This window comes from Mytilus edulis, chromosome 5 (assembly GCF_963676685.1).
Source record: "Mytilus edulis chromosome 5, xbMytEdul2.2, whole genome shotgun sequence".
Lineage (NCBI taxonomy): Eukaryota > Metazoa > Mollusca > Bivalvia > Mytilida > Mytilidae > Mytilus > Mytilus edulis.
Window position 1 is genome coordinate 59,943,549 of NC_092348.1, and position 21,802 is coordinate 59,965,350.

Here is a 21,802-nt window from a genome sequence, read left to right on the forward strand (position 1 = left end):
TATATTTTCTACTAGAAAATGCAAAACTTTAATCCATGATGGCTGTATACTAAAACTAAGTATAGTTTAGATGTAAAATCCTTCTTTAGTTATCTATGTTGTGTCATGTGTACTTTTGTTTGTCTGTTTGTATTTTTCATTTTTAGCCATGGCGTTGTCAAGTTTATTTTCGATATATGTGTTTGACTGTTCCTTTGGTATCTTTCGTCCCTCTTCTATAAAAGGTCCCGAAATTAAAATATTAAACAATCAAACGAGAAAACTAATGTCTATTCTGATGTTGTGATGGTTGACCACTATCACCAACTTATTTGTACAATAACGAAACATAATGTAAACCAAAGACCGTATTGTTTACAGCTAGCGTGTCCATTTGTTATTGATGTGTTTTGTCATTTGATTTTGCCATGTGATTAGGGACTTTTCGATTTTATTTTCCTCGGAGGTCAGTATTTTTGTGATTTTACTTTTTTCAATATCGTCGTCATTTTGAAGTTGCTGGTCGGCATAGTTAAGAGCCTGGTATAATTGGTAAACAACAAATGTAAGAGATCGTAAATAATCTTCTGTCAGTGTAGGGAAGTTTTCATAATGTTTACATTCGTGTAACGGAACCCACTCTCCTGCTGAGTTACCTTATGCTTTGTGTTTCAGAACCCTTTCATGTAAAAGGTTTGGTTGTTTAGACTTTTCTAACATACTTCTAGCCAAGTCACAATGTTCCTTAAAGGATGTGATTAACGGTGGCTTGAATTTATTGCATATAGCGCCTACGTTTCTCATGTATTCTTTAAAGTTCAAGATATCGATCGATATTTGGGATAACTTTATCGAAATACACAATGTACTTCCATGTTTTAATGCGTGCTTTGACTGATTCAACCGTCCATCTTATTCCATTAACTAGTCTTTCCAAGTGAGCATCTTCAGTCGAAAACTACTTAGCAGGTTTAGCAAGAAACGCAGGCGATTCGGTTTGAAACACACATGCATGTAAAAACTCTAACGCATATAAGTCCTCTATCTAGAATCAGAATATCATCTTTCTTAAACCATTTCATCATATTCATCCTTTGAACGCACCATATGCTACACAATGCTAACATCATTGTTTTGGTCATCCACTAAGTACGGCACCAATATACTTTTAAAATATGTATTCATCCGTGGACGTAACAACGATTGGTTTAAGCAAAGGTCTATGTGTTTGCATAGAAAAGCATCGCCGCTGGAATTTGAATTTATTGCTTTTCTGTATATAAATATATGTCCCATCCATATTTGTGATGACAAGAGTCTGATAAAAAGTAACTAAAAAGTTGAGTAGCGAAATAAGTAGTATGGTTTTCGATAATTTTGTCTCTATTGATGTGATGAAAGCCAATATATGAAGGTAGAAAATCTGCGGACAGTCCAGATTTTGCTTGTAGTACTATTTTTGAAATTTGCTACAGATTCCAAAAAGAGTTGCCAGATATCTGAAAAATGTGTACTTAAGAACGTATTTCAAAACATTTATAAAAACATAACATTAAGTTTCTTTAAGTGTAGTTAAAAACAAGCGTGCAGAGTGTTTAAAATGAAACAAAGAGTTTCTTAAACAAAGAACACGATGGGTGTCTTACAAGTGACCAAAAAAATGGTTACTCGTACGTCAATTCGAAATTTTAGGCGCAGTGAGATTCATTTGTTTTGTTTTGTATTTTGTGTATTTTGTTTTCTTGTTAGCAGTTGTGTTTTTTTTTTGGTTACTTGGCATTCCTTTTCTATTTAAAAAGTAAAATCACAAAAATACTGAGCTCCGATGACAATTCAAAACGGAAACTCCCTAATCAAAGGGCAAAATCAAAAGCTCAAACACATCAAACGAATGGATAACAACTGTCATATTCCTGACTAGATACAGGTATTCGCTTATGTAGAAAATGGTGGATTGAACCTGGTTTTATAGGTAGCTAAACCGCTCACTTGTATGACAGTCGCATTAAATTCCATTATATTTACAACGATGAGATATTTGTTCTCGTCCTGTACTTGCACTGTAGATTAAGCAACCAACAATCAATCAGATACATTTACGAATAAATCAATTGATAAAGCCAAATATTTAATATTTAAGATTGTATGGTACAATTTTACGATAGATGCAACTTAGATTTAGTGCAATTCATAATTTTTTTTTTTTTTTTTTACTGAAATAATATATTATGTAAAGCATTATTGAACTGAAATATTACAATTGCTAGGTGAAACATACTGAATTGAAATTTTGTATGGTCGATTAATTTATTGTTAGATATGCAAAAGTGTAGTACGATTTCCAATTCAGCATTAATCAATCACGACTGCTTGTTGTGTGTTAAACAAGTCATACAGCTTGTAAATAAAGGCAACAGTACTGTACTGCTGTTCAATAAACAAGGGTATCGTAGTTCAAAAGTCTGAGATTTCTAACATAAGTCTGCTATAAAAGAGGGACGAAAGATACCAGAGGGACAGTGAAACTCATAAATCGAAAATAAACTGACAACGCCATGGCTAAAAATGTAAAAGACAAACAGACAAACAATGATACACATGACACAACATAGAAAACTAAAGAATAGGCAACACGAACCCAACCAATTTTTTTTTTATCAAATTCTATCTGCTCAAATGTTCATTGCCAGAACGATATGTGGCCTCAGGTTGTTTTTAATGATAAGAGTAAACAGCTCCTCTGCCTGAATTTAGAATTGTGTAGAGTAGAAGATATCACGTTAATTGTGATAACTTCATACTTCAGGCAAACTTTGTGTATATGCCTTGTTAGGTGCTACCAAACTTTTTGAAACACAACTCCACCTTCCCCTAAAAACCAACGGCGTGTCTTCGGTTGATGAGTACGGCCACCTAGAGTTTTCTGTTCGAGTAGTATGTGAAAGGCTGCGGGAGATGTATACAAACGTAATCACATCCCATCGGAAACTGATAGATTTTCTGGGATGTATACATACACAGTCACGTCCAATCGGAATTAAGGACATTGTATACAGTGCCTCTTATATGGAGAGTTCTTCTATCTCTAATTTGCAACAACTATTTGCTGAGTCTGAATATAAGTAGCTGTTACAAGGTCAAGTGTCTATTCAAATAAACTCATCATAGATACCAGGATCAAAATTTTATATTTACACCGGACACACACAATATCCTCTTTTACAAGTGGCAGCCCAAATCTTTTCAACCCGGTCTAATCATTTTGCAGATTCTAACCATTGGATTAATTGTTTTAAGTTGTTATCATCTCAATATCCATGAAATATTTGCCACTAGACATATGGCAAACAAAAATCAATCGATATTTTTTTCTGTTGTAGTAGCTTTTGACACATATCTAAATGTGTGTGTTTTATGTTATTTAATTATCACTTGAACTTTTTATGATTGAATCTTAGTTCAGTTAATGTCAGATAGCAAATATATGTCATTTATATTTGGAACAATAACAAAGTACCAATTATTCTGCAATGTTGGTCGTACAGTAAAATAAAGCGTGAAATTGGACCGACACTCAAAAAAGATTTGTTGGATAGGTGCAGAAATAAAGCCTCGAGACAGGGAACGTACGGACCACTCAGAGTTGTTAACGTGCAGGGACCTTGGTACAGTAAAAAATAAGGAGTCGTCGAGATCAACTTCTTCAAAATGAATCCGTAATATACACCAGCACTGTCAAATGTGCCACCTCTGCATAACCTATATTTCAGGATAGTAGAAGTCGAGATGACAATATTTCTATATCAGACTCAATTCTTTTATGTCGAATACCGAACCGTATAATGTTTATAATGCTGGTCATTTCTTATCAACACAAGTTAACATACATTTGACCTTAAATGTCATGGCTAGTTTATTCGTGACTAACAAACATTAATTCAACATTCCAACAAATACTCAGACCTAATGAAAATCCGATGATTATGAAAGTACGAACTTAGAATGAAATTCAAAACAGTGTGGCTGTGAGCATTGATTGACACATTAAATTCATCCATTGACTGGGACAATTTACGTGAACGTTTGTCTGTAACGACCACTGTTCACGACGTACCTACGATAGACATTTAAACTGTGGGGTCATCAAAGGTTTCTTAACGCCTTTAATTATAAGATAATTCGAAAAATTAATCAGGAATAACCTTTACGTTTTGATTTATGTAATTGATATAAATCAAAACATCGTGTTATTTCTGATTAATTTTTCGAATTACTTTATTATGGTGTTGAGAACCTTGGTGACCCCATAGTTTAAGTGTCTTTAAAAAGTACATAGTGAGCAGTGGTCGTTACATACAAACGTTCACCTAAATTGTCCCAGTCAATGGATGAATTTATGTGTCAATCAATGGCCAGAGCCACACTGTTTTGAATTTCATTCTATTAACAATCTTCGTGAAATATCGTTTACGCGATATTAAAAAAATACAACAAGGTTATACAAACTACCTTCTTGTCCCTCATATTTTCTCATATCATTGTGTTGTGTATAAACAAATTAGTCCTCAACATAGTACATCATAGAGACATAAACAATTACCAAATGACAGAGAGCACATAAAAACTCCCCAATATCAAATATGAAAGTTAAAGATTCAGTTACATAAAAAAAAACATGTCAGTGTCAACAAACTAACTCACAGAATGTTTAAAGGAACCAATTACATAAACTTCGCTCTATGAAAATAAAAGAGTGTACTTGAAACATATTTATACTCTTCCATTTTTTATTCCAATCAAATTTATTTTGAATTAAAATATGTTTTGTCAGTGATTGTCAGCATTAAAATTTCCATTGTGATTTTCCACTTCAAGAAGTACCGTCCCTTCAAATATTGTACTGTACTATGGAAATTTGCCTTCATTCACAAACCATGGGAGTGTAAATATAAGTATCCATTTTTCAACTTTGAGATTACATGATATAGTCACTGTCTTAAAATTCTAAATATCAACACTATTCCTTAAAACCTAAATATGTATGTGTAACATATAAAGATACTAAAGGTCTGTTCCAGTGTAAATGTCAATATATGTTAACACCCACTGGTAAGTAATTAGTGCACTCGGAAGTCGCAGAAATGTGCACGGGTGTAGGAGGTAACAGTCGTCCAGATAAACCTACTATAGGTCAAACACAATTCTACTAAGATATGCAAATTGTCTGACTTCTGTAATTGATAAGGCTTACATATATAAGCCCTTGTGTTCCATTGATAAGAAAGCTTTTTCGTTTTGACTTTTCGTAAACCGCCTTAAGATGTTCCGAAATATCGGATTTCTTCTGGCATCTTTCGCAGTGCTGACAACGGCTCAAGGTAGGATTTTATTAATTATGTTTATTTGTTTAATTTTCAAGTAACCTAACTTAATGTTTATTTTAAGAGTTGCCTTTCTTGTTGGCAGATTTCCACTAAATGTTACCAATAGAAATTTTATACTATGAACTTTACTAAATAGTAAATGTATATATTAAGTGTCTAAATGTGAGGATTTGGATAAATGAAATATAATAAAACTAGAATATCAGGTCATAGGAACTATAAAAAAGGAACCTGATCACAAGATTCGCATCTATGTATTACTGGTATTAAAACATTATGTTTGAAACGATGACTGTGCTCTTGTAAGCAATGAGGAATGAAGGACGCCTTCCAGAAATAAGACTATCGGAACAGCAGTTGTGGAATTACTGGATGAAAGAATTATATATCGGAGTTTTTATGTACCTTTGCAAAAAAGGATGAATTTACAAGTGAACCTATATCATAGCTATGCTTGGTAAATGGACATAAATATGAAGTTATAGTGTGATTAATGTTTAGCCTTGCTGCTTTATTTATTTTTTGCCATGTATTTCGTCTCGAGGATAGCCTAACTCCCAATTGAACGTACATCTGGAGTGATCATGACTACATGCATCGAATCAAGTTCTGTAGCAGAATTTTAATAGTGAAAGGAGTTTCATTCTGGAGTCTGAATCGAGGACCAATAAAAGTATATCATGACAATATTAAAAGCTATTCTTAGTTGTACATAGGATGGCACCGAGTTATTTGTTTTAAACATTGTAAAATGGAGTAAATGCATTCCTTCTTTATGTTTTGCTGTTAAATTAAAAAATATTTGTACGGTAAATTGATGTGGTATAATTTAGCTGCTTTAAGATGGTGGCTACTGTCGGATAATTGGGCCATCGAATGTCAACTGTATTTGATATCCGTTTTACTGGCATACCCTGTGAAAAATTGATATTATTATTTGAATCTTAAACAGAGGTTCATTTTTTAACGATATTCCCTTCCTTTTTAACGATATTCCCTTCAAATTTAACGAATTCCCTTCCATGTATTTTAACGATATTCCCTTCCATTGTAAAGATATTCCCTTCAAATTTAACGATATTACCATCCATTTTAATTATATTCCCTTCCATAGAAGTACAAATCTGTGCTGTCTTCATATATAAATATAAAACACGATTACTTATATATGATAGAAAAGGGTTTTCTTAAAGTTATGATTGTACGATCGTCAGACTGTTCATACAGTGTTGCCTTTATTTGTCAAGTGGCTGTTTTTCTACATTGAATGAAACTAGTAAATGAATTCAGAAACCTGTATCTAAAATTAAAAATATATGGACTTTCGTGTATCTGCTTTTTCCTTATACATACCAATTTTTCCTCCCTAATATTAATTAACTCTTTCCATGTTTCTTTGTTTCTCTCCATTTAATTTTCGTGAACAGTTAATTGAATTAAACTGAAATAAAAACCATCTGATTGTCATTTATGTCAATAACAATAGCAATTAATTTAATTGATACGTTTTTGTTTTCATTGTTAAAGTTTATGCACTCTGGTAATCTTAGTTTCCTTATCAGTGGTCTATTGACCTTGTCGGAATAATAGCATATGTAGTCGACAGGATTGGCTGGTATCACGAGTTCTGTTATCAAACTCCACACAAGGTTGTTTCTAAATCAGTCCTACAAAACCACAGATATAATGTTTCTTTTCTATTGACCAAAACAATATGGAAATGAATGTTAAGCATATAGCGAATTTTTATTTTAAAACGATACCGAATATGACAACTAATGTTACCCAATTTTCATAATATACCTTTATTTGACAAGATGCAGAGAAACAACACATGCTTAACATTAATATTTGACAACATTGTATGGGGCTCTGAATTTTGTTCTAGTTCACGCATATATCTTATCAGCAAACAAAATTTCCAATGCACTTTTTATTCTCAATGATAAACCATGATTATTTGACAACATATAGAGAAATTAACAAATGCTTAACATTAATATTTGACAACATTGTATGGGGCTCTGAATTTTTTTCTAGTTCACGCATATATCTTATCAGCAAACAAAATTTCCAATGCACTTTTTATTCTCAATGATAAACCATGATTATTTGACAAGATATAGAGAAATTAACAAATGCTTAACATTAATATTTGACAACATTGTATGGGGCTCTGATTTTTGTTCTAGTTCACGCATATCTCTTATCAGCAAACAAAACTTTTCAACGCAATTTTTTTTCTCAATGATAAACCATGATTATTTGACAAGATATAGAGAAATTAACAAATGCTTAAAACTTAAATGTTTGACAACATTGTATCATGGTGTGCTCTTATTTTTGTTCTAGTTCACGCATATCTCTTATCAGCAAACTTAATTTTCAATGCAATTTTTATTCTCAATGATAAACCATGATTATTTGACAAGATATAGAGAAATTAACAAATTCTTAACATTAATATATTTAACAACAATGTATGGTGTTCTGATTTTTGTCGTAGTTCACGCATATCTCTTTATCTGCAAACAAAATCCTTAGACAACGTAATCATCAATATGGCATACTTCATTGTTTTATATTGTGATTTTAAAAATATCATTAATTATACATTTATTATTTATATAAAAAAAATTATAGGACAATTTACAACATGTAAGTTGTTTACATTTGGACATATGCTTTAAGCTTATCTGAAAAATATACTTTGTACATGCTTTGTCTAGCATATATTATGCTTTGAGCTTTATATTTTGAAACTTTAAATATTGCTGAAGCTTATTGGTACTTGCATTATTTGCCTCCACTTTTTAACCATGACGATGATTTCTAGTTTTGAACATTTTTGTTTAAATGGTGGGACTTGCATGAAGACGGCGACTTGTTTAAACCTTTTACCGTCCTAATCATGCATGAAATATTTGCCATTTGACGTTAAGCAACCAACAATCAATCTTGTTCAACTCTTTTAATTTAAAAACTGAGAAACAGTTATTTAAAGGTAACTTATCTTTTTAATCATATTTTTTTAAAATTAAAGATATTTAACACCAAACAAAAATGAAAATAATGATCGATGATTATCCTGTCTGCTCCTAAAATGTTCCAAGAAAATATACATGTGGATGTTTTGTACAGTTAAAAGTTTGAATAACTAACTAACTGTCTTTGTGGGAATTTTGTTTAACAATGTAAATCTTAAGCTTTGCATTTGCTTTGTCAATATGCTGTGATATCGCTTCATTGACAGAAGGTGCTTATCTGTAGGCATTGCCTTATATTTATTTGTTTATACTGAAATTGTTGAGATATACCTTTTATCCTATATTCTTCTTAAAGCAGTATTAGACATAGTTTGTTTTGTTTACAAATTGATAAGTGACAATAACATTAAAGTATATCGAGGATAATCTATTCTATAAAAACTGAATATCATTTTAAAATTTTATATAATGAAAAAGAAAATATTCAAATGAAAACATATAACCTGAGGAATTGAGAAAATTTCCATTTTACAATTTAAAATATTGTGGATGAGATTTGAGTTGCTATTTGTGTTCAACAGCATGCATACCTCAGGACATTGTTTTTATGGTGGACACCTCCGTCGGAGTTGGAGCAGACAATTTCCGAAAGGAGCTAGACTTTGTAAAATCTACTATAAACAATTATAACATATCCCCGCAGTGTATTCATGTCGGCATAATAACGTTTAGTGGCCAAGTATACCATAATATAAAACTTGGTTCTTATGGTACTAAGGCAGAAATTATGTCCGCCATCGATCAAATACAATACCAGCCAGGTCGACGGTACACTACTGAAGCCATAAAGTATTTACAATCGAACGCATTTGGCCAAGTTGCTGGCGGCAGGAGCAATGCAGCTCATATAGGCGTTCTAGTAACAAATGGACAGCCTATTAATAATTTAGCATTCCAACAAGAAGCCGGGAAAGCAAGGGACAGTGGAATAAGACTGTATACGGTTGGGATAGGACAGGGACAACACCAAAGTGAACTAATGTTATCTTCTACCTATCCTCAAAACAGACATTCAATGAGTGCTCAAAACTTTGACGCTCTCGGTGATTTAGCATATCCGCTTGCAACTAAAACGAACAAAGGTGAGTACAACAAAACAAATATTGTATATGTGTACTTATGTAAAAAAATCTGTTCTTGTCTAAAAGCTCAGCTTCAAAGATGGCAGATTCAAGGGTTATCTTAGAAAAAAAATGACTACAAACATGACTTACTTGATGCCATAACAGGCATATTTTTATGGATTGCTGCTTTATATCATTGTATAATTATCTGTGTATGTTCATCTAAACATTCTTTTCAAATATTTCAGTATTCTTCAGAAAAATTACTTAATCAATGATTTTCAAATTTCAGACGGCCAGCAACTTCCATCAGCATCAGGTCAGTTTAGTATAAACAAAATATGAACTTGTTCAAAAGGTTTTTTATTTTGATACAAAAAGAACATAGAGGTTTTTAATGTAAAAACACAAATGAACATAGAAGTATGTATTGTCAAAACAAAAAAGTACACAAAGCTGCATAACAATTATTAATGTTAAAATGAAATGATCGCAGAGGTTTTTAATGTTAAAACAAAAAATGAACATAGAGGTTTTTAATGTTAATACACAAAAACATATTATTTCGGCTTTACTGTCAAGTTTTTGTATACACTGGTTAGATTAATGTTATTTACGATGTTCAAACTCTAAATCTAAGAGTAAATACGGATACAAATTTGAGTTTTTCAGTTAGAGTATTAATCAACGTCCATTTACTTATTCGTGTCTATGTATCCATGTTGACCAATAATAACGATAAACATTAACAGATTATGATACGAACAAAAAATGGGAAATATAGCACGGCGTTGATAAAAAAAATATAGCAAAGTTATTGAAGGATGCAATGGGGTCGAATTATTCACTTGCAAGTGAATTATTCATCAGCGATGATGTTTTCTTATCTTATTTTGACAAAATTGAACTAAACTGACAACTGAAATCGAATCATTGTTTTACTATTTCACTTTCACTAATGATTGATTTCGTAGCTAGTGCCCATTTAAAACAAGTCAGAATAATTATGTAAGTTAATACGGTTTTTTTTTCAGGATGCTTACAAAAAGCAGATTTAGTATTCGTAGTAGATGGATCAGGTAGTATCGGACCAGCAAATTTTGTAAAACTACAAACATTTCTAAAGGACATAGTTACTCAACTAAATGTCGGAAATAATGCTGTGCATGTTGGTGTCATGAAGTTTAGTAACTATCCATCAATTGAGTTCCCATTGGATATGCATTTATCACGTCAAGAAGTGATGAAGGCTATCGACAATATCAACTATATTGGTGGTGGTACTAATACTGCCGAGGCAATTACCTACATGGACCATCAGATGTTCTCTCAAAAGAGCGGAGCGAGATCAAATGTTCCAAGAATTGCTGTAGTGATAACAGATGGTAGATCATCTAATCCGACAAACACTGCAAATGCTGCAAATCAAGCCAGAGTTGATAACATCGGAGTTATGTCCGTTGGAATAGGCGCTGGGGTAGATCGATCAGAGTTGAATGCAATTGCTGATAACCCTGACAGTCAGAATTCATTTATGGTCAACAACTATGATCAACTGAAATCAATTGTAACACAGATTGTAAACAGAGCATGTCAAGGTATTCTTTTATGGAGGCTTTTTCTCGAAAATTTCAATTTACATATTTTTTAGTAAATGTCATCATAACTTTTTTACCTATTTATCTCGTGTCTGACGTGTCTGTATTTTAAATTCACAGCTATAATATTTTGATTATATTTTTTCTTCGATTTTTTTTCCTTCAAGTTTTGGTTTGTAACCCCGGATTTTGTTTTCTCTTAATCGGTTTAAAACTTTTGAACACCGGTATACTACATGTACTAATGCCTTTATTTCTCACAATTAAAAAAAACTACTATTATTTAATTTATTTATGCTTAATAATCAAGTTTTTTGTCTCTTTATAGTAAGAGCTACACAACCAGTACCAACAGTACGAGCACCAGGTTAGTATTTCAACTGACAAATGACAAAACACATGGGACAATGAATAAATTCACAATCAAAATGTATAGACCGAAAAACTATTTGGCTTACTATCTAAAATTCATTAGTTCTCTATAATTAAGATACTAATAATTCCTGCCATTCAGATTTTGTAAGTTTACAGTTGAATCAGGTGTACTATGTTTTTATATCACATGTTTAAATGTGCTGTCTGGTAAATGTTTGAAAAAAATCTAAGGATCTAGGAATGCATAAGCTTCACATTGTAATTCCGTCGGAGACATTTAAAGTTAAAAATAATGTAATCACTTTAAACCGATGTGGAATTTGCAGGAATGAATAAGTCCATTAGAAGTCCATTTATGGTCATCTCTTTTTTTTTTAAAGTTTTCATTATGTGCACGTGTGAAGGTAAAAGTCATAACTTGTAGTTTTTCTTTAACAATGTCTAGTTAAATAAAATATATGAATGGTGGGCACTGAATTAAATTAGTGTCTCCTCCATGACAGTCTTGAACATTAATACTCAATATTAAATAAAAGACACAGCTACTTTCAGTGGTTGGTATGAAGGTTGGGTCTCACTGTACACCACAGTTCAACATAGAATCATATGGCGGAAAAACAGAGAACTCTTTTTGTCCGAAAACACTGTCAAACATCCAAACAAACTATCCACACTTATCTGTGTCCACACTTATTCTTCTTTTAAAAATAATGATAAAATTACGTTGCTCACTTGTTATGTCTGGGTGTTACCCTGCCTCCAAACTGTAAGAGTTTCCAAGACAACCCTATGGGGAAAACTAGAGAACTCTTTTTGTCCGAAAATACTGTCAAACATCCAAACAAACTATCCATACTGATCTGTGTCCACACTTGTTCTTCTTTAAATTATTACTTAAATTAATAACGTTGCTGCTCACTTGTTATATCTAGGTGGTACCCTGCCTCCAGATCCATGTCAAGACCTACAGGCAAACTGTGAGAGTTTCCAAGACAACATGTGCTACGATTATGCACCATGGGCTAAAGATAACTGTGCAAGATTCTGCGGATTCTGTAAACGTAAGTTGTGATTATTTTGTTTTTAGCAATGGAAAAGTAGATAAGTAAGCTTTTTTTTAATTATCTAAGCATTTTTGTGAAATATGCTTTATTTTTGAATGGGATTATCTTTAAATATAGATAAACTTATATAGTTACATTTGTTCATTTTATTGTTATTTTTTGGTGATGTTGTACCCTTTTAGCTGACTGGATAGATAAACTTATTTATATATATCAATATTTCTTTATTTCGCAAACATATATTTACCCTACACCTTCTCGACAAAATTCTCATCGTCTCGTAGAATGACAGAGAAAAATCATAAATTTTACGTAATGTTTTATTATTCAGCAACCTATTAAACTAGAAAGTTTTTATTTCGGGGTGTTTTTAAGTCAAATATTATTTATCTATTTTTCTTTTCAGTTTATGAATCTTTTCTTGTTTGTGTCTTTTTGAATCTTAATGTTTTAATTTCAAATTTTTTATCCACAGCCCTGTACACCACTGCACCACCACCATGTATTGACGTATTAAACAATTGTGCTAACTATGGACTGTTCGTGTGCCATGATAAGAGATACAAATCTTGGGCTAGTCAAAACTGTAGGAGGTTCTGTGGATTATGTGGTAAGTTTAACAATGCTCTTCGACGAGGGGCGTAAAGGATGGGTATCTGCACGGAAGAACGCGAAATAAAATTGCCCTTTTACGATGAACGAACAATTAAACATTTACTGCACGTTGATCTTTTTACCAATTTCACGAAACATGGAGAATAACAAACATTTTTCACGGCTGCACGTGAAATAAAAATGGCAAAACATATTGCACGAAAATAACCCTTTACCTCTTCAACTTTGTACTTGTTTTGGCTTTCTTACTATCTGAGCGTCACTGATGGGTCTTATGTAGACGAAACGCGCGTCTGGCATATGAAAGTATATATATATAATCCTGGTATATTTGATAAGTAATTAATAACTTAGGATTAAACCTCACTGTCCGACTGTTAAACGGCAAACCCGTGTTAAAAAACGAGGCGTTTGACTGCGTTGGATTTATAAATACGCAGCCACGTCCAATCAGAAATCGAATGTTATGCCTGATGCCTTTTTACAAGTTTGTTTCCATTGACTATCTCACTTTTGTTGATATAAAAAATTACCAAAATATTTCAAACTTAGATGTTATCGTTAAGTGTAAATGTATTTTTTTTTTGTTACATTTTGTTTTACCAATTCTAAACTGTTTAGATATATGTCATGCAAAGCTCTGATTCCTTTCACGGATTTGGCTATACTTTTTGGACCTTTTGGATTATAGCTCTTCATCTTTTATATAAGCTTTGTATTTCAAATATTTTGGCAACAAGCATCACTGAAGAGACATGTATTGTCGAAATGCGCATATGTTGCAGGAAAATTGGTACCGTTAATGTTATTGTACTCAAATAATAATCAAAAGTAGATCATAATATATGGTTTGCAAGACCGAATGTTCCTTATTTACTTGCTGTATAATGTTAAATCTTTTTTTCTTTTTTATCAGGCACTGAGAACGGAGCAATCGGATTTTGTAAGTTTTTTAAACTTCTTTACTTTATAGAAAAGCACTTTGCGCCCATATGGGCCAATACATATGTCATTCAAAATATAACGTAGAAAATCATAAGCAATCCCCAACATTAAGTTTTACAAATTCATGTATTTTTTATCGCTAATATATTAATATTTTATAAATAAAACAATAAGAGTTAAAAAAAAAACCAACATCTTTGAATTTATCAAAGTACCGTTAAACAAGTTGATATCAACCTAGAATTGATAACCTTATTTTCACCGCACCTTACCTATCCTCTTCATGCTGGTCGGCATTTAAGGCCCTAGATAACCTTATTTTCACCTCACCTCACCTATCCTCTTCATACCGGTCGGCATTTAAGGCCCTAGATAGCCTTATTCGGTCAACGATAAATAAACCTAGTGTATCTGTGATTTAATAATCTTTACTTTATATTTTAGATGGCAAATGTTATTACAAGGGACAGTCATATCAGCATGGTCAGAAATGGACCGATGGATGTGATTATGAATGTGTCTGCGAAGATGGAAATACTGGACGATACAAGTGTTACAACAAGTCAGTTTCGATAATTGTTTATCACATTTTTTAAATTTATTTTACAGATTATATTTCAGTCTCGTATTTGATTTTGTAGCAATTTACCCACATTTTGACTATTTTATTTATTATGTCTGTTTAGTTCACGCATCATTGTAAATATAACGGAATTTGATGAGACTGTCAACAAAGTGAGAGGTTTAGCGCAATAAAACCAGGTTTAATCTACCATTTTCTACATTTGAAAATGCCGGTACCAAGTCAGGAATATGACAGTTCTTGTCCATTCGTCTTTGATGTATTTTGTCATTTGATTTTGCCATGTGATTATGAACTTTCCGATTAGATTTTCCTCTGAGTTCAGTATTTTTGTGATTTTATACTTTTGCATAGCAAAAACAAGGGAATGTCATAATCGTTAAGAGTTCGCTATTGTTACAGATGAAAGCAACGATTTATTACTGGATCTTTTGTATTTTTATGGGTTTTTTTTTTTTTTTTTTTTACTTTTTACCATTTACTGTGCTCTGGCTTAAAAGACATTTATCAGCGTGTTTGTGAAATAATTACTTAAATCATATTTAACATCATTTTGGTAAAAAATTCAATCAATAAATATCCAAGAACCATTGACAGTTTTTCTTGCAAAAAATACTAAATTAACTAAACTACAATGTACCCCACTTGTACAGTAATTTCTGCGTTTTGTTATTTCAGATGTCCACTTTACTACAACCTTCCAAATGAATGTACTTTAGTACGAAGTCCAACAAAATGCTGTCAACAACCTGTCTGCAACTTCAACCAAAACATACAAACATTCCAAAGTAACTCAATGGGTCGTACCCCTGCCGGCTTACGTAAGTTTCTATTACCACTTAATAAGAAACTGACGAGGGATCTGTATTATGGGGGAAATTAGATTTTTCGGTAAAAAAGGTTTTATGAATGTTTGGTCCGCAATGATCTTCATCTTCGTATTTTATAGGCCTATTAACTTCTTTGAATATAATGTAACTGATAAGTTCGTTTGTACACGAAATGTGCGTATGGCGTTCACAATTATAGCAGCCTGGTTTCTTTGATGAGTTTTTAATAAGTTACTCGGAATTATCTATACTTTCATTGTTGAAGATTGGCTCTATTCTCATGCTTTCAACTTTTTACAGTTGACATTTTTTTGTGCATCTTTTCTATGTCTATTTGAATATGATAATCGGTGATCGGGAATTGTAATGCGTGTTACATTGAACAGTTAAAATAATTCATTGTATTTTTCTGGATAAATTTTTTCCCACATTTTTTCAATGATACAAAATATAATTAATGCTTTTGTACATATTCAGTTTAACCGTTATCATTTGTGTAAACATTGTTGTAAAAAATTATTGTCCACTCGTAATGTCTATAGTATGTTGATAAAGTCTACGCTTCTAATGACCATCGCTGATTTAAACTTTAAATGAGTTCACAGTTACTCCTTTCTTGTGAATATACTATAGGAAAGTGAGTGCAACTGAATCTCGCTGGATATATTTAGGTTTAATGTCAAATTATTGAATTATCTCTTCCGTTTTCAGCTGTCTGCGCATACAAAGGAAAACAATACATCCAAGGTCAATCTTGGCAAGACGGTTGTGATTATCAGTGCACGTGCACCAATTCGGCCACAGGAGCATACAAATGCCAGGACTTGTAAGTATTTGATGACATAATATTATGTTACTATATCCAAAGTAATGGAACTAATACGTCGACGGTTCCCTGAAAAAAGGTGATTGAATCAGTGACTCATTTGGCTGAGCGGGATGTAAAGATGCACACTATCACAGACTTCCCATCCGATGTCCCATTTCACAATCATGTTGTAAACGCTGAACATTTCCAACTTGAAGAATGCATCAATCGTCGCTGGTCAACTCTCTGGTCACTGACGATTGCGTTCAAATTTGATTTAAGGAGTTGTTGATTAATTTATTCTTTGTCCAGAATATACTTGAATACTTTAGATAGAGTAGACTTGTTGACCGTGAACTGATCGCTCGCGTGATCGCACCAACCTTCCAATAAACCGGATCCGCTCTACCAACATGGGTTAGACTGTTAGTTTTGTAACATCCGGTTATGAAAAAAGGTGAAGAAAAAGTTTTTTGCAGCATGAGCACTCAGCATGAGCATGAATTTGTTTTGAAAAGTTAGTATTTAAACAATGTTTTCGATATTTTGATTGGAATTTTTTGGTAGAAATAATGATTTTTAAAAGATAAACCGATTGTGTTGATTGTTTAAAAAAATGATACGTTTATTAATATGAGGCAGGCATAACCTGTAAATGGGGACGAAGTCTGTATGCATTATTTTTTGTAACTTTAATATTTGTTAAAAAAATAAAACGGAAATACCGTAACGTTTCCGATTTTGGTTCTGTTGTTAGGGATTTTAGTTGTGACGTTATTTAAATTATGACGTCATATGCAATGTAAACAAAGAAACGCTTTCATCAGGTAACGTTTTTTCATATCAAAGAATTATTTAAAAAAATGAAAATTGGTATTGCGTTCCTTCCTTTTTATACTATGACTGATAAATATATATTTTACTCAAAGATTCATAACGAGACCGGAAAAAGGAAGTATATTGTAGATTTCTGCGCCGGTCCGGGATTTCAAAACATGACATAAAAAAAAGTTAACGATTTTGAGTTCATTAGTACAATGAAAAATTCGGGAAATTTTCCCGATTTTTTTTTTTTTTTTGATTTTTCTACCGTAATTGGGGACTTCGTCCCCATATAACAGAAATTTTAGATATATTTTTTTATCAGCCTTTTATTGACTTCCATAATAGTTTACGCATACTCACTATGACCAGTTCCGGATCCAGAAATTTTTCCTAAGTGTGGGCCCACTGACTGCCCAAGGGGAATATAGTTTATAGTGTTACATAAGTTTAATAAAGATATTATAAGCTGTTGTCTATTTAATATAGAAAATTAAAACTGAATGAAAATGGATGTCTAAAAGAACATCTAACCAGAAACAGATATTATTATATGTCTCTGATCAAACTAAATTCTGTCTTATGCTGTATTCTAACTTTTACAATTTGCTATACTAGGTAACTAGATAAACTTTTTATAAGATAGTTTAGACAGCTTTAATACATTATATATATTAGTAACGCAGAGGGGCTAGGTATGTAACCAACAAATACCGTAACACATCATCAGTAGACGCCATGATAAATCAACTCGAGTGGCAACAACTAGAAGAGAGGAGATCAACAACAAGGATGTGCATGATGTACAAAATAACTAACTGCCTAGTTAATATAGATGCAACATCTAGGCTTATTCCAACAAACCGAGCATCAAGAACAACTCGGACTGGAAGTTTCCAGGTTCCTCTTTGTAGAACGGACATAAGGAAAATGTCATTCTATCCAAAATCAATACGGGAATGGAATGCCTTACCACTTTCCACTATCACCGCCCCGAGTCTTGAATGCTTCAAGGCTCGGCTAACAAAATAGACATAAACACTTGTTTTTAATGAGCACCTGTATATAGGATTTTAACTTTCACAAAATGTAAATATAATTAAATTTTCTTTGGACTTTCATGCGCAACACACAGTGGCAGAATAATCAGACAGTTGATTGCGGCCGCTTAGCTGGAAGAAGAAGAAGAAGACAGTGTATCTCAAACTCTCTCTGACCAAGGATTTGTATGGTAATACAAATCTTTGGTTTGACATTACCTAAATGTCAGACAAAAAGGAATTCGGTCAGACAGAACTTTAAACATTTTTTAGTTGAACATTTAGTAGAAAAGTTAAATTCTTTATTTCGGTCAGACAAACCCTACATGTACATGTACAATAGTTTGGCACAAACTGTTGTAAAGTAAAATGTCTGATTGCACAATCATGTCAGCAGAAGCTAGAGGTAATGCTTTTTTTTAAATGCTTTAATTTGACTCTTAATTATTGAACAGATGCCCTGCCTACACCTCAATTCCACCATACTGCCATATGACCAAACAGAATGGAGAATGCTGTTCTAAACCAGTCTGTGATTTTACCACACAACAAGGAAGCTTCTCAGGAACTGGATCAATTAGTGGGAAAGGAGTTGGTAAGATGACAGTTAATATTACTAGTGTTTCCTTTAGCTTTTGAAAAGGGCAGGGTATTTTTTCTCAGTGGGCACTCTTAGCGTGAGTGTCTACATTTTAAGGGCACCCTTTGCAGGGAGGACTACACTTTTAGTGCACTCTTTACATAGATATAAAGTCACCGTAATGGATAAAAATTTAATTATTGTTTCATACATTTGTATTTATTGGTAAGAAATACAGATATGTCTATTACTATTAGGTTGTTAATTTAATTCCTTTAGGTAATGAAATTGTCACTTCTAGACTCATCTACATGTAATAGAATCTTGTTCATGTTCATTGTGCAACTGCCTCATTAAAATCAATAACTCCAGTTATAAACTTTAATACTTGATCACTGAGACTAATTGCCCCCTTAACCTTTGATAGACAATGGACACATTTACCATTTATTTATTATATGATTATCTTGTTTAAAAGAATAGTTAATGATCATGTGATTATATTGGCAAAAAAATTGTGATTATGTGTAATATGTGATTACTTAGAAACCCCCATGAGGGGCCTCATCTATTTTTATCTTTCTATTTTTTTCAGGTTCCACACCAACAACACCTCCTCCATGTACTGATGTAGCTCCAAACTGTGTAAGATATGGAAAGAAAACATGTACAGACTTTGCTGGATGGGCAAGTGACAACTGCAGAAAATATTGTGATATGTGTAGTAAGTACATGTAAACTTGACCTTGGCTAGGATAAGATAAATCTTCCATTACAGAGTTCATGAAAATCGTCAATCCTGTCGGTCTTGACTGTCAAAATGAGGCTCGGTAAACTGAATACTTCCAAACAAGCATTCAAGGGCATATACATGTATCCTCGTTCAATATCTTAGTACATTGTATATAAGAATAAAAACAATTATGTAATTTTATGAGATTAGATATATATTCCCTTGTGCTTAAAAACTACATTGAGATTTAAATAATTAGGAAAGTACATGTTTATGTAATTTGTTCAAAGGTTGAATGAACTGGTTGAAATTATTTTTTTTTTAAATTGAACATGAATGATATATTTTCCTGCTATGAATTGATTGGTATTTTGCATTAAATTACAGTTATCATTTCATGTTTTGTTTAGTTTGATATTTGTTTTATAGACATTTTTTTTACTAACTCTATGGATTTAACATTTGTACCAATTTAAATTATTTATTCTAAATCTTTTTCAGATCTTAAGCCAACACCTGGACCAGATGGTTAGTATTTTACTGGAAGGATTAGAAGGGGCTCCCCCCATCAAAACCAACCTACTTTGTGTAATTTTACATACATCAAATGGACACTCAACCATAAATGATCTTTTAAAAAAAATGCCTCCCTTCGTTCCTATATAAAATAAGGAGTGGTGGCTTGATTGTCAATGAGAAAACTATTCACCAGAGTTTTATGATGTGGATGAAAGCAATTATATGTTACTTTATAGCCTTCAACAATGAGCAAAAGTCATACTGTTCAGTCAGTTATAAAAGGCTTCAAAATTACACAATGTGAAACGATTTAAATGAAAAAAAGAACAAACTAGGATAATACAAGTAAAAAAAAAAAATATGACAGACAACCACCAAAAATAAACCACTGAATAACAGGCTCATTACTTGGGACAAGCACATGTATAATCATGATAGTGTGGCTGGGTTAAGCTTGTTTGTGAGTGGTCAATCATGTTCTCCCAGACTTTTATATATTCATATACATTTTGATTGAAACGCCTGCAAAGCAAAAAGTTTAGAAAAGAGGTGTCTACATTTATAAATACATGAAGTGCTATATAAGAAATTGCATCTTGAAAATAATAGCCAAAATCATCGCAGGTAAATTTTGTTTCTGATCCGGATTTACTATAAAACAATTTATCAGGCTAAACTTGACAAGGATATGAACATGATGAATGAGTAAGTGTTTTGTTTGTCAACAGAAACAGTTTAAGAATGGGACAGACAGCCCTAGTTCCCCCCATATGGAACTATGTACTAGTATGTAGTTTAAGTTAATATGTACTGGGTATATCTTTTACATATCCCACTCCTAATGTCGCCTAGTTTGGCAGCCCCTTTTTTCAAAATCCTGGATATGTATGTGTGCAATATACATGTACGTATATATTATGATTTGATATTCATCATAGATGTATGTTTTTCTTCAAAATCCTGTTTCGGCATCTGGGCAATATACATGTATATTATGATTTGTTTCTCAACAAATAAATGTATGTTTTTTTTCAAAATCCTGTATAATCATCTGTGCAATATTCATGTATAAATATATTTTGGTTTGTTTCTCCACAGAAAAATGTATGTTCAATGGAGAAGAATACAGCCAGGGACAAGGTTGGATGATCAGCTGTGATACACAGTGTGTATGTGAAGATGCTATTTATGGCTACTACAGGTGTACAAATATGTAAGTTTATTTGTAACATAGGATCTAACTGATTGTGTTATTACTTAATTCCAATTTTTCACCTAATGTGACAACTGAGATGATATAAGACAAACAAATATATGTTGGTTCCAACCCCTGGCTTATATTAGCAAACTAATACACTAACATTTCAAAAAAAGTAGGATAGAAGATTTAAAAAGGGAAAGGTTTTTTAAAGATCATAAAAAAGACAGACTACACCCAAAAAGTTTCTAAAGTTTGTTTAATATTAAGTGGTGCCACCTGTTTAAAGGATTCAAATCTTTGATAATGTTTATATACTTTGAATTCAGCTGCCCAAAATACAGCAATTTACCTACTGGTTGTTATGAAACAAAGAAATCTGGTGATTGTTGTGCCTCAGTACAATGTGATTCTGGATCCATACTGACCTCAACTAACAACCTCGGAACAATCGGCAGTGGAGGACTGATCGTAGTTAAAAATCCCAATCAGCCACAGATAATACCCACAGCACCAGGTGGAGCCACTCCACAACCTGGTACCGGAGGAACTGGAATGCAAGCACCTACACTTCGTAAGTAAAATTGATTACATAGGATTACACTGCAAAATGTAATC

The 21,802-nt window shown here is 32.5% G+C and overlaps 1 protein-coding gene across 1 annotated transcript in view; it reads left to right on the forward strand.

Moving 5' to 3' along the window:
- Window positions 1-5,225: 5,225 nt before the first annotated feature.
- The window catches only part of LOC139524107 (uncharacterized), a 75,192-nt gene continuing 58,615 nt past the window's right edge, over window positions 5,226-21,802 (forward strand). Inside the window, exons 1-17 of the mRNA XM_071318678.1 lie at window positions 5,226-5,357; window positions 8,007-8,021; window positions 8,932-9,492; window positions 9,767-9,793; window positions 10,509-11,072; window positions 11,401-11,439; window positions 12,380-12,508; window positions 12,987-13,121; window positions 14,043-14,069; window positions 14,516-14,633; window positions 15,333-15,475; window positions 16,196-16,310; window positions 18,610-18,749; window positions 19,330-19,458; window positions 19,969-19,995; window positions 21,085-21,199; window positions 21,514-21,758. Coding sequence (XP_071174779.1) covers window positions 5,300-5,357; window positions 8,007-8,021; window positions 8,932-9,492; window positions 9,767-9,793; window positions 10,509-11,072; window positions 11,401-11,439; window positions 12,380-12,508; window positions 12,987-13,121; window positions 14,043-14,069; window positions 14,516-14,633; window positions 15,333-15,475; window positions 16,196-16,310; window positions 18,610-18,749; window positions 19,330-19,458; window positions 19,969-19,995; window positions 21,085-21,199; window positions 21,514-21,758 — 2,587 coding nt within the window. The 5' untranslated portion in view covers window positions 5,226-5,299. The remainder of the gene's footprint in view (window positions 5,358-8,006; window positions 8,022-8,931; window positions 9,493-9,766; window positions 9,794-10,508; window positions 11,073-11,400; window positions 11,440-12,379; window positions 12,509-12,986; window positions 13,122-14,042; window positions 14,070-14,515; window positions 14,634-15,332; window positions 15,476-16,195; window positions 16,311-18,609; window positions 18,750-19,329; window positions 19,459-19,968; window positions 19,996-21,084; window positions 21,200-21,513; window positions 21,759-21,802) is intronic.